The sequence below is a fragment of the Lactuca sativa genome, chromosome 1 (genome assembly GCF_002870075.4).
Source record: "Lactuca sativa cultivar Salinas chromosome 1, Lsat_Salinas_v11, whole genome shotgun sequence".
Lineage (NCBI taxonomy): Eukaryota > Viridiplantae > Streptophyta > Magnoliopsida > Asterales > Asteraceae > Lactuca > Lactuca sativa.
The window spans coordinates 65,352,802-65,367,377 of NC_056623.2; the positions used below are offsets into that span (position 1 = coordinate 65,352,802).

Here is a 14,576-nt window from a genome sequence, read left to right on the forward strand (position 1 = left end):
GCAGAGCGCCCTTCGGATCACGCCATGTCGCCTCGCTTCACCTTAAGCCCCGCGTCGGAGTTCAGTACGCCCAACGTACCCTCAATCCTTATCCTCTTCCGAAGTGCGAGACAGCTGGACGCAGCTAGACCCTATCCGAAGTTACGCCCCGCGTAGCCAAGGATTACGCCCATCGTAGTCCGAGGCCTCCCAGGGTATAAAAAGGGGGCGAGGGTCTCCGTATTTTTCACACCATTTCTCATTCTCTCTCTAGTTTCTTTCTCTTTCTAAGGGTTTTAACCCTCCCCTAAGCCTAGGTGATCCCCTAGCACCCTAAGGAAGCCCCGAGGCTCCCGGAGTCCCAGGAAAAAAAGGGTCTTTCGGTTTCGGAAACGCTGCTCCAAGCAAAGCCCGGTTTTCGTTAAAATCCGCTGTAAGTGAGCTACGCTTACGCAATTTTTAATATAGCTTCCAAATAATTATAGTAGTGTTATTAGGTCCTTAAAATAATTATTTGGGTTATTATTATGAGTTATATTGAGTGTTATTTAACATTTATATAACAATAATAATAATAATAATAATAATAATAATAATAATAATAATAAGACTATTAATTTGTCGCGGTTATTGTTAGACTAAACCCTAGTAGTGTTGATACTAGGTTTTATCGAAAGAAATTGTTTTGAGAGTATCGAAGCGCTGTCCGAGTGCTGAGTCATCACCTTTCAGGTAAGTGCATGGTCCCTTTCATCTTACACATAGATATGAAGTATTCTATATAAATTATGTGTTATGTGTGCGTATTGTCTGAGTACTTGTTGTCTATGCTAGTTGAACGATTTTATACACGTTTTAAAGGATTTAAAATGTATATGTATTTTATATCTACAAAAATGTTGGGGTAAAACATGGGTAGATGTAATAGATGAAATATAAGTCGGACGATGAGTTGAGAGGTGTTATAGACCACGAGGTGAGGGTGAGAGGTGAACGATATGAGAAGCCTTTTCCTAAACGATGGCCCCGTCATTCAGCAGAGTATGGATGACAACCACAGACTATTCTAGATAGTCCTGTGGAACATTAGCAGGTTCGCAACCTGTAAGTGTTGTGAACGATGTGTTCACTTAGTGTACACTAAACCTTGGTGATCATGCAGACTTGGTGCCAAAACCCTGGCGACTATGCAGACTTAGTGCCTGTTGTATAAATTCTGGCGACTATGCAGACTTAGTGCCTAAACCCCGGTGATGATGGACTTCGTACCGATTCCTTAGGATGGTCCTTAGGAATGTATGAACGAGGAATGGTTGATTCTTAGGGTAGATCCTTAAGAATAAAGAAGATAATGGGGATAGGTAATTGGGTTAACGATTTGATGATTAAATATAATAATTATATTATCGTGGGTTGAAAAACCTATGTACTCACCAGGTTTCCCAACCTGACCCACTCAGTTTATTTATATCACAGGTGTTGATACGAAGTCACATTACACTGAGAGATTAAAGAGATGTAGATCACTAGTGTAAATAAATGTAAGTTTCGTTTATGCTTATGTTCCTGTATTGACGATGACATCCCAAACGTTTTAAAATGAATAAAATACGTTTCTTCGAAAATGTTTTCATAACGTATTTATTGTATTTTTCTGGGAACAAATTCCGCAACATTTTTATGAAAAGAAGTACTCTGATTTTTATAAAGCATAAACAAAAATCGGTTTTTTTTGGCCGTGAAAATGGGGATGTCACACATATACCCTTAAGTGTTAAAGATTTATTCGCATTATTACATGTAAACCCCATTAGTAATGTGCTTGAATCTTCACTTATATTGCTTTGTTAACTCCTCTGTGTTTGCTTCATCACAATCGCTGTAAATTTTTTAAATATTTGTTTATGTGTATATGAGAGGTTTATACATATCTAAAAATTTAGTCTAACTTATCAAAATTGGATTCACCTCTTTCAACATGTATTTTTGTTTCCCAATTGCAGTCGGAGGAGGATATGTTAGAATGTCATTAATTGGATGATATAGTCCTCAAGTAAATGAAAGTCGAAAGAAATGAAAGTATCATATCGATTTAAGACTTCATCATTTTTTTTAAATGTACATTTCCTTCATAAAAAAAATATTGATTATGAGGCTGCAAGAAACATCAATGTACTTTTAAAATGGCCACCAAATATAACATTGTACTTTCAAAGTACAATGCTTTAATAATTTTTTTTATAACATGGTTTTCCAAAGTTTAATTATTTTTAAAAACATTTTATTTTAAAACTTTCTTATTAAAGCATTGTACCTTCAAAGTACAATGCTATAATTGGACATACTTTAGAAGTACACTGTTATAATTATGTGTACTTTGAAAGTACGTATATGTGTGAGAAACGATCCCTTTTTTTGGAACGTTAAAAAATAATCCAGTTGCCTGCTTGTAATGATATTTTTAATATAAAATAATGATTAATAATAAGTTTTACATGCATGAATGAACTATTTCTTTATTTTAATTTAATTATCTTTCTTAATTTTTTAATTTTTTATTAAAACATTAGTGTGTGACTCTGTGTATGTGTATGCGTATGCGACTGATATGGAGTCAAATGCCTCCTACATATAACTACGGATGATGATGTGGTTGTTTCTATTTATATTTTGGCTTTAACGACTACCCACTGATCACATGTTCAAGTAATTCCAGATTAGGCAAGGTCGAACGGTGGATAATGGTATTCGTATAAGCTTATCGAAGGAGAATGTTGGGTTTAATCATGATCCAACCATGGTTTGGTCCAACAAAAGGTCGATTTGGGGAGCAAACATGATTGTACTCTAAATAGTAATGTGACCAACCAGAAATAACATTCTTCAAAAGCCTTGACATATTTATAACAAAATTTTCATATTTCAATGATGTAAAAAGTTTTTCATTCCTAGAAAACTTTGACGTATTTGTAACATTTTTTTATATTACTATTTAACTACTTTTTATTTTCATTATTTTTTACTCGCAAACATGATTGTGCCCTAAATAGTAATTTAATTTCTATGACTAACCAGAAATAGCAATGTACTTTCTGTTATTCATCAAAAATTACGTTAATAATTTCAATAATTATTTAAAACCAATTTTACAGCTCAATCACGTCTAATAAAATTATCATGTGCAAGTTTTTAATAATTTATTTAGGAATGACTACGTTTGTCTTATATACAATTTTAATATGTTTAATACTTAGAACCACTGTCTGGCTATGGAGGATAAATTAGGGTTAAATTGTCATCAAAGATAAAAATAAAAAAATGGAAATTATGTTTTAGTGCGGTGAGGTATAAAAAAAATAATGAAGGTTTTTTTTTTTTTTTTTTTTTTTTTTTTTTTTTTTTTTAAAGGTGTATTTTATTGGTTTATAGGTTAATCAAAAGTAAATTAATTTTGAAACCTCTTTTTACCAAAAAGACGGAGTTAAGAAAGGTCATGAACCCAAGGGAAAATTTGTAGTTACTTAAAAAATGATAGTTAAAAGATATTATATTTAACGACACAATAGCATCCACAATAATAAAACTTACTTGTTGAGTTTTTTTACGACACATAATCTCAATTTATGAACCAAAATAGAATCATACTTATATTTAAAACAAAAATTACAATGCATTTATAATTTTAAACCAAAACAACAAGATATTTTTATTTTTAATAGAAAATAACAATGTACTTTAGAAAAAATCAAAATAACAATATATACCATAACATTTTACCATTTTGTGTTCATGTTTCTTACATTATCACGCCTCATAATTTTAAAACACAACAATATTATTTCTATGATTGATTGTTTTTGTTTCTTTTTCAACATCTTAAATTTTATATTTCATTGTACAACATTATCATCACTTAACATTATCATCACTTAAAGAACCTTGCTCATATAAATTCTTCAAACCATTTTACATATTAATTTAAAATAAAGATTATATATTTACGAACAAAACATCACACCTGTATAAAAATAAATGTTCACAAATCTATCATGATTATGATTTTTATAGTATTTATTTTATTTTATTTTATCAACCGTATAGTATGTGTTATTACCAAGTTTTCTATATATAAAAAAACAAAAAAATTATAAATAAAACATATAATTATAAATTATGGAGGCTAGGTTCAAATGTTTTAACTAATTATTGTATTATTGTATGCATAAATATGAGCCAATCAAAATTTAAAATAAAAATAAATAAATAAATAAATAAATAAATAAGGGTAAATAGGTAATTTGATAATTAGTTTCCACAAATAATAGCCTATAATTATGGTAACCATTGACTTAGCTACCTAAGTTTTTTCCATCCCTTTTTAAAACCACATACACCGCCTTTCCGTTCACAAGATCCGCAGGACGGAGTGAACCACACTAACTCCAATCCCTCCCTTATGTCGCTGTTTGACCTGATCGGCACCATTATCATCTTCATAACCTTACAAATCGAAGGCATAGAAAGAGAATCGATCCATGTAGCAAATACAGAGTAATTTTCACTACTCAAGCAAGGGAACGGCACACCAGGGTACATGAAACTGGAGTTCTGTAAGGAGCAGTTGTAAAAAGTGTAGCTCTTCATCCATAAGATACTGTAACTGAATGGTGTGTCGGTTACATTGACGTTAATTATTCGATTTGGTGGGCAGAATTTCAGATCTATGTAGATGATCTGTGAATCGGTTATAGGTCTCTGATTAGAGACATGATTTAAACTACTTTTTGGGTAATGTCTTGGTCACCGAAACAAGAAGCGACAGGGGTGGAATGGTGGTAGGGTGGTGACGGTGCAAGGTGGTGTTGGGGGAGGCAGCAACTTCGGTTATTGCTGTGTTTCCCGGTGAGCAGGTCATAAACGAGAGAGAGGAAGGAGGCATTTGAAGGAATTCAGCAAATGATAGATATTTGATCAGGTTTCTCTATGTTTTGTTTATTTATTTAATTTAGTGTATTTTCTTACATCTGAAAATCTTTGATATATATTCCAAAATTGGGCAGGAATGTATTACATAGAATATACACTTCAGAATCCAGGGGTTTGTTTGAATGTTAGATAGAAATCATTGGGGTGTTTGGGTTTGTTTCATTTGATAGAAAACAATGGGTGTTTGACAGGGAAGGGAAGGAAATGAAAAGCAGTTTTTTTGGCTAATATACATATCAGAATGAGCTGTTTTTTTGGCTAATATCTATTGGAATGGAATCAAGAATTCCAATTCTGTTGGAATGGAATGACGAATTCCAATTCTTTTGGAATTACAGAAGTTGATGCTTGAAGAACGGACCACAAAATTGAAACGGATCTCATTATTCTTTTAGAATGTATTAGTCGTTGTTAGATTTTGATGTAATTATTAACAATTGTTACCCGTATTCTATAAGAAATAATATATTTGTTGTATTTATTCTTCAATTGATTGTTCAAGAATTTGATATTCTACAAGAAGTTTTTAAATTCATGATAAAAAAAATAGGTTCAAGAATACTTTTATTATTTATAGTTCAAGAATATTTTTATTTTTGAATATACTCATAAACATATTCTGTCAGAATGTCCGAATTAAAAGATTTATAACTCGTAAAATCGGATTTTTAAAATTAATAGAATCTATGATCCCTTAAAAAAATGCAAATTTCCTTTATTAAATCTATATTAATTGACTAAATCACCCTTGTAATTAATTAAGATGATTTTTTCAAATATATTTAATTCAATAATATATATTAATTACTTTCTTAAAATAAATAAATTTGATTGGCCTACATTTATGAATACAATAACATAATAATTTTAACGATTAACTACACTAAAAACTTTAAGATACTCTTTGTTAAAATAAAATGAAATGAAAGCGCACGTTAAAGTTAGGACAATTAGTCAAGTGGACCCTTAGCTGACTGCGCTTTGAGTAATTCCGGTTGACATCCTTTGTTTCCTTGCAGCTTCGGGTTTGTGCATGCATTCATATTTCATGCTACCATCCATCTTCATACATACATACATGTAACATGGTAATGACTAATGACATGTTTTTTACCTGGGGGCCATCACGTGCATGAGGAAAGTACCATGGATAATATAATTAAATCATCAACGAATGAGGATTGTTTCATTGTTACATTTTTTAGTAATGAAATGATGCCTGCTTTGAAGCCCATTTTATTTATGATATTTATGATTTGGGTCTCTCTCTCAAAAATCAAGAGGGCTTGAAGGGTTTTGAATGTTTTCTTTTCTTGTCCAGATGACTTGTCAAACCCTTTTTATTTATGATATTTATATGAATTTCCCATAAATAGTATACATTTATACTGTAGGAATATTTTCATTTATGTTTTTATGTGTGTGACCAATTTGGTTCCCATACAAAAAAACATAATTTATTTCTTTGTTTTTTGTAACATTAATTTAAATCTAACATTAACATTATCATGGATGGTGTGTCATGTCATTTAGCATATGAATAGCATATGAATATGCTCTAAGAGTTAAAGAATCAACAAAAACCAATAGAGTTTCAAATTGAGGACATATATGTGCACTACAACAATCGGACCCTGTGCAGACGACGGTTTTAGACCCTATGCCGACGATAAGTCGTCGGGATAGGGTATGGCGACGACAAGTCGTCGGGAAAAAGTCGTCGGCACAGGTGTGTCGGCATAGGTCTGTTAAGTCGTCGGCACAGATTTTGTCAACGACATTTTCGACGAAAAAAAATAATGTTTTATTAAAATCCTATGGCGACGACTTATCGTCGGGACAAGTTGAGGCTATTATGACGCCTTGTCGTCGTTAAAGGGTTTTATCAGTTAACGGTTATGGACCTATAGCGACGACTAGTCGTTGGGATAGCTACTGGTTGTTTTTTTTTTTGCTTTATAGGTTTTGTACATTACCATTCCTGCATTTTTAACAAATCCAAAAAACATTGTAGATTTCTCTTTATGGTTATTAAAGAATAAAAGTGAATTGTAAAAGTTAATTGTAAATTTTTATGGTTATTACGACGCCTTGTGGTTAATTTTTTATGGTTATTAAAGAATAAAAGTGAATTGTAAAAATAAGTAAGGTTGAAGGACTAAAATGATAAGAAAACAATTTTAATTAAGGGTGATATACATAAATTTCAGATTTCTCTTTATATGTATATTAAAATAGTGAAGTTAATTAGAAACAGATTTTTTTGTTAAATATCTTTTTTTGTATACTAGAATTTTCAAGAAAAATCTACTTAATAGCCTCTCCCTTCTACGTGTTTTTATGTCACTCCATATGGAAGGCTGATCATTCTAAATCTGTCTAACAATCTTATTTCTTTATTTTGTAAATTATATTTTGTTTGAATAACAAATGGCATTTTCAAACTCTTTCAAACTAAAGAGGTTGAATGGATTAAAAAACAGACCATGATATTATAAAATATCTTGAATAATCTTAGTTCATTCTACACATCTTTATATTCATACCGATATTATTGTTAACAAATTATTGATATCGTTATCTTGGTAAACATCAAAGATCATTTCATTATTGTCATATTGAAAGAACATATTTGGACTCACTATATATATATATATATATATATAACAAACAATACAATTAGAAAAAAATTTAGAAAAAAACAACAAACAACAACACAATCACGTATATATACAACACAATCACACACACACATACACACACACACACACACACACACATATATATATATATATATATATATATATATATATATATATATACAAACAATTTCAACACAATTCAACTTCAATTTATATATATATATATATATATATATATATATATATATATATATATATATATATATATATATATATATATATATATATAAACAACAAACAATTTCAACACAATTCAACATCAATTTCAAAAAAAATTAGAAAAAAAAAAAACTAACCTTTTGGAATTAAACCGATGTTCTGTTCTTTTTGCTAGTCAAAGAAGCAAGGTGGTGGCTGGTGGTGATTTCCGGCGGCAACACTAGGTGGTGGAAGGTGAGGCAGTTAATAGATTGGTGGAGCTTCACCACCAGTTGCTACACACAAAAAAACCCCGAATTAGGGGTAAAAATCAATATCAAACAACAATAACAAACAAATTAAGGGTAGAAATGACCTTGGATTTGACAAATCGCCGGAAATTGAAGCTGGGAAGTCGATTTCGTCGCTTGGGAGGAGAAAGTGCAGAAAACAATCGCTGTGTGCAAATGAAAGGAAGCTGCGTATCTGTCTTAGGGTATAACCCTATGCCGACAACATGTCGTCGGCATAGGGTCGACATAAACGACGACGTATTACTTAATCCTGGAATATAAATATAAATGTAAATTAAAAAACCTGTTCCGACGACTTGTCGTCGGCATAGGATATCCAAAAACTACGTCGTTTTTCTTTTTCTGGCACTTGGAATAAAAATAAATAAAAAATCTTTTTTTTATTACCTATACCGACGACACGTCGTCGGTATATATTTTCATATTACCGCCAACATTTTCGTCGTTCCCACCGGACCTATGGCGACGACTTGTCGTCTGCACAGATATAGCGGTCAAAGAAAGTTGGTCAAACGTTCCAAAAGCTATGGCGACAACTTGTCGTCGGCATAGGTAGACCTGTAGCGACGACTATCGGCGTCGGGATAGGTGTCGTCGCCGTAGCTTGGTATTCTTGTAGTGGTGATTGAGTTAACAAAGAATCGTACGTATCATGACAAAAGTAAACACATCAATGTATATTTTCATTTTGTTAATTCGAGGACCAAATAAAGATAAAAGGAAGTGGAACTAAATAGCATATATAGTGAGTCGTGATCATTGGTATTTTCGCAAAATCACTTCCAACAAAATTATTTAATTAATGTTTGCAAGCAGAAAATAGGAATAAAGGATACAAGAAATCCTTGCTTCTGAAGGAATTTATTGGAATGAATCTCATATCAGCAGCTACTTGAGTGCATATAAAGTAGGAGCAGTTAAATGTCTGATGTTATGGTTAAGTATGTACGTAAGCAACTAATTTCAGTTATTTCAAGTTGATCCTATCAGTTATGTAACTTTTTTTTTAAAAAAATTATCGTTTTAATTGGTGTTTCTTTTTAGGCTTGTTATCAGTAATCAGACAAGTAATGGGGAATGGGGATGTGAAAGAAGTAACCAATTTTAAGCCCAAAAAGTTTACGTTTTCCTCTGTTTTAATGTATATATACACTGTAGTTTATTAAGTCGGTATGAGAATGTGTTGGATCAAATACTATTCCAGGTTTTGGCCCTAGATCAAGCTTTTATCATCATCTTTTATATAATCAATGTGCATGAGAAAGAACTGGCTCATGAGGAATTGATAGAAAAACAGAAACTGTTAGTTGTAGAAATGGAGAAATTAAGAGGCCAAAATGTAAAAGTCAAAGTTACAAAAATATAAAGAAAAAGGAAAAAAGATTTGGGGAAACAGTTGACTGTGCACAAGTAGAGGCTAGGAAAATGAGAAAGGGTTTTGCAATGTTACTGATGTTTTCTTGTAAAATGAGAAAGGGTTTTGGTTAATGTAATGTTAATCGTGCTTTTTCTAATGATGTTTTGTATTAGTTATGATAAATTGGTTAATTTGTTGGTGTTATTTGTAATGGTTGCAATGTCATCAATCAATGTAAATGTCCACATGTCATTACTTGTTTTGTCACATGTTACGACATACATTAGCAAAAGCTTGTTCAAAAGGCTGCAATAAAGAGGCTGCTATTAAACAATGAAGCATTAAGATCTTATCAAGATAACATATATTAAGAGGCTGCTATGAAATTAAATAGCATAATAAATTAAGAACTTACCAAAATAGAATACATTAAGAGGCTGCTATCAAATCATCAAACACCAACTTATCAAAATACCAAAATTTATCTTGCATGTTAAAGCTCGATAAGCTTATAAATTTACCAAACATAGTCTACAAAAAGCATATGAAAATAACATAAAAAAGTACTACTAAAGATTTAAACATCTTAACATGCAAAATAAAATGTCACTAGGTACACCTAGGCTTCATCTAATTGGACATGCTTGTCCAAGCTGCTACCTCCACAATCTTTATCCTAAACTGCCTTCCTAATCTTCATCTTTACCAGATTCCTAAACTCCTTCAGAACCACATCATGATGAGTATTGAGACTAGTCAACTTACGTAGTGCAAGAGTTTGTTGGGTAGTATGTAATTGTCCAACATTACCCACTTCAGCTTGACCCATAGCATCTTGAATCACTCCATCATGTATACCTTCAGTTTGAACCCCTTCATCTTGACCCACGTTTGCTTGAATCCCTTGACCTTGAAACCCTACGATAATTTTTTTTTGTCAAAATTGTCATTTTTACCTTTTTGGTCAATTTGACCATTTTGTCACTAAAGTCATCTGGACCACTAATATAAGAACATTTTGAACACTACAACATTTTTTTTTTTGTCAAAATGACCATTTTGGTGTTTTTGGTCATCTGTACCAAATTTAATTAGCCTTTAATAAATCAAATTTAAAGATAATTAATCTGTAAAGATATCAAACTTATACTATATATGATTAGTATTATATAGGGTTTACATTAATATGTGGGAGTTACATAAGCCTAAGGCCATCTCCAATGGATTAAATTTATGGAGAGTTGTATGAAATGCCAAGTAGGAAAAGAATATATATATATATATATATATATATATATATATATATATATATATATATATATATATATATATATATATATATATATATATATATTCATTTAAATTCTTAAAAAATTCATAAATTTCCATTACAAATCCATTGAACCATTGCATGGTCATTTAACTCCACACTCTCGCTCCTTTTTATTATATTCATATTTATTCTATTAAACCCTCATACAAATCCTATTGTAGATGGCCTAATAAGTTAGAAAAAAAATGAATGAAGAAGAAAGTAAAATAAAATAATTTTACTTGGTTCTAGGCTTATAAAAGAAAAACAAATATGTTGTGATGTAATAATTTTGCATGTGTTCGAGTTAGAAAGAAAAAAGAGAACACTTGCACAATTATAACAGCAATTGGTAAAAATATGATATTTCTATATCATATACATACACAAATATACATACATACATACATCTTATTGGTTAATTTGTAGTACCTGCTTGTGCCTGTAATACAAGAGGCTTGATTTTCCTGTTTTTCATCTCTTCTAGCAACCACATTGCATCATCCATTTTCCCTAGTTTACATGCAGCATCAATCGCAATATTAAACGAGACCCCATCAACAAAAAACATTGATTGCTGAGTAAAATGCTTGAATAAGCATAGAGCTTCATCAGGCATGTCCAAAGCGCACAAGTATTGAATCATCCGCCTGACAAACTTATGATCGGTTTTAATACCTCTTGATTCCATTTCCTTACAAAGATCCAATGCCTTATCAATGTCCCTTTTCTGACAATACCCTCGAATTAAGTTGCCATAACACAACGCATCAGGGACAACTCCTCTAAGCTTCATGTCAAGAAACACATCTTCTGCATCTTGTAGCTTCGACTCTTTTAGAAAACCTAGAATGACACAAGAATATGCTAAAACATCAACTGGCTTATTTGACTTCCTCAAATTCTTTACTAACTGAAAAGCTAAATCAGTTTTCCCTTTGCGGCAAAGCCCATTAATATACATATTATAAATCAAAGCATTAGGTTCAACTCCAGCCTCTTTCATTTCTTCAATCACGTTCCAAGCTTCTTTCAAACAACCATTCCTACAAATATCTTTCATCAGAATCGCATATGTAAGCACATCCGGAATCATCCCATTCCTCATCAGTTCTCTGAAAACCGACACTATCATCTCCTCTTTGTCCTGTTTAATTAACTCCCACATTACAAAATTACTAGTTCGTGTTGACACAACAAGTCCTCCCTTACTTTTCATCTCAGACAAGGTGTGTATGGCCTCCTCAAACTTTCCAGCACTTGCATACACCTCAACCAACCCGTCAACAGCTTTTATCAACTTTTCCTCCATCAATGCGTCAAACAGATCATCAGAAATTTCAAAATTAACAACCTCCCAATTTGTATTATCAATAACATCATTAATCAAGTTATCCGACCTTGCATCCATACCCCAATCCCAATGACACAACAATCGGACAACTGCCATGTAAGTTTCTAAATCATGTTTAAAACCAGACTCTTTCAGTTGACGTATAAATAACAACGCACTGCTCCGTTCTCTTTTCAACTGGTCATACGTTTCAATAGCCTTAAACTTACCAAGTTTTTCAAGCGGATGACATAACACATTGGTATCCGAAGATGAGTCTAACACGTCGGAGTATGCTGCATATGCAAGCGATCTAACGGATGTCCAACGTAGACTCCAGGAACGTTTTACTAGATAATTACAGCAAGAAGTCAACCGAGTAAAAGGAGGCGACATAGCGTTTGAGGTTAGTTTTTAGGGTTTAGGGTTTGGAACAAGGAAACGAACACTGATAAATGGAAATCTTCGTTTCGTTTTAAAACGATTGATCTCCAAATAGATTGGAGGAGGGAAACAAAAAACACCGATAAGATTAGGTAAACTACAGAAATTGTCCCGCAGTTCTATAAAATATGGCACGAGCACTCTTTATCGTTTTATTATCTTGCAGACCACTAACTTCCATAGTTTTTTGTTAAGTTTGCTATAGAAAGCTTTTAATTTTTATTTTATATAAAATCATGACAAATATCTTAAAATTTTATTAATTTTATGAAAATATGACACTTGTTAACATTTCAAATACATAGAAAGATAAATAAGAAGAATATACGCAGGAGTTTATTTAATTTTTTTTCCGTTTTCTTATCGTTGATATTGTTGTTATTCGTTCACACATTTATTTTCCACCTTTCCCATTCTCTCTCTCTTCCTAAATGACAACCACATTTTTTTCTCTTATATTAAACACCAATACACACTATTTAAGGCAAAAGATTCATCTTATCCGTTGTGCTACACTACAACAAACGGACCGAGACGCCAAATTTAGACCCTATCCACGCGATAAGTCGTCGGTATAGGGTATAGCGACGACAAATCGTCGGAAAAGGGTCGTCGGCGCAGGCGTGTCGGCATAGGTCTGTTACGTTGTCGACATAGATGTCGTCGGCATAGCGTACTCTATTGCGACAACATGTTGTCAGTACAGCTTTTGTCAACGATATTTTCGGGGGGAAAAAATAAAGTTTTATTAAAAACCTGTGGCGACGACATGTCGTCGGGACACCTATAGCGACGACATGTCGTCGCGACAGGTTAAAGCTATTACGACGCCATGTTGTCGCTATAGGGTTTTAATAGTTATCGGTTATGGACCTATAGTGACGACTTATCGTCGGGATAGCTACTGGTTGTTTTTTAGCTTTACAGGTTTTGTACATTACCATTCCTGCATTTTTAACAAATCCAAAAAACATTGCAGCATATATCAATTGAAATACATTAACTAGGTACCATTGTTCAAATTCAAAACATCAAATTCAAGTTTAATTTTACAATAAGTAGTTAACTAACATTGTTCATAATACTAAAAAACATCAACCATCATTGTCATAATCGTTTTCTTCTTCTTCTTCTTCTTCTTCTTCCATTCTTTCGGCAAATTGTTGAGAGGTACTTGCTTGTGTGTTATAGTTGAATAGAAAGTTAGGAAATGGTGGTGGTTGGAAGTTCGGAATACATGCCGCCAATGATGCATTATATTGTTGCAAATATTCTTTGTAACATCCGGATATCCAGGTATGGGATTTTGAGTATTTTATATTGGAGAATGAGGAGGCTCGGCGAGTTGACGCCTCAACTCGTCGAGTAGGATCGCGTTTTGGGGACCAGTTTAATGAAGGGACTCGACGAGTCGAGTATTTGGACTCGCCGAGTCGGCGCTGTCAAGGAAAACCCTAATTTTCCGGGTTTGGGACCTATTTAAAGGCCCTTATGGCCTTCAGTGGCGGCCACCTACACCTTTGAGAGACTCCTATCGAACCAGAGAGCTGAAAGAGTGAAGGAGAGCTATCTTGGAGCATTCTTGAGGTGGCTGTGCAATGGAGTAGTCATTTCCAGCAAAGGGAGGTCAAGGGGGGTGTCGATTCAGAGCTTCTGAGCTTGCATCTTCACCATAGAGGTATCAAATCGTTCTCCCTTTTCTGTTTTGGGTAAGATTGGTGATTTTAGGGTTTTCTAGCTTCTTTTATGGCTTGATTTGTGGAGTATAGTGTCCCATTGAGTGTGAAGCCATAGATCTGGACCTAAAGAGGTCCAGAGAGTCCCTTCCATCCTGCTTTATGCATTCTATTTGGAGTTTTGAGCTAGGGTTGTTATGTAATGAAGGGTTTCACCCAAATGAGCTTGTAGAACCTTGCATGAGTGCCCAAGGTTCGACCTTTTCGTGGTTATTGGCTTTGAGGGAGTTAGATCTATGGTTTGGTGAAGCAGATCTGACCTCAGAAGGTCAGGT

The 14,576-nt window shown here is 33.0% G+C and overlaps 1 protein-coding gene across 1 annotated transcript; it reads right to left on the reverse strand.

Annotated features, from left to right (window-relative positions):
* Positions 1-7,972: 7,972 nt before the first annotated feature.
* Positions 7,973-12,517, reverse strand: LOC128127416 (pentatricopeptide repeat-containing protein At2g26790, mitochondrial-like). The gene is made up of 3 exons (XM_052765899.1): positions 11,221-12,517; positions 10,183-10,394; positions 7,973-8,101 (listed from the first exon to the last, which is right to left on the reverse strand). Exons 1-3 carry the CDS (start codon positions 12,515-12,517, stop codon positions 7,973-7,975), a joined length of 1,638 nt encoding a protein of 545 aa, XP_052621859.1.
* Positions 12,518-14,576: the final 2,059 nt, after the last annotated feature.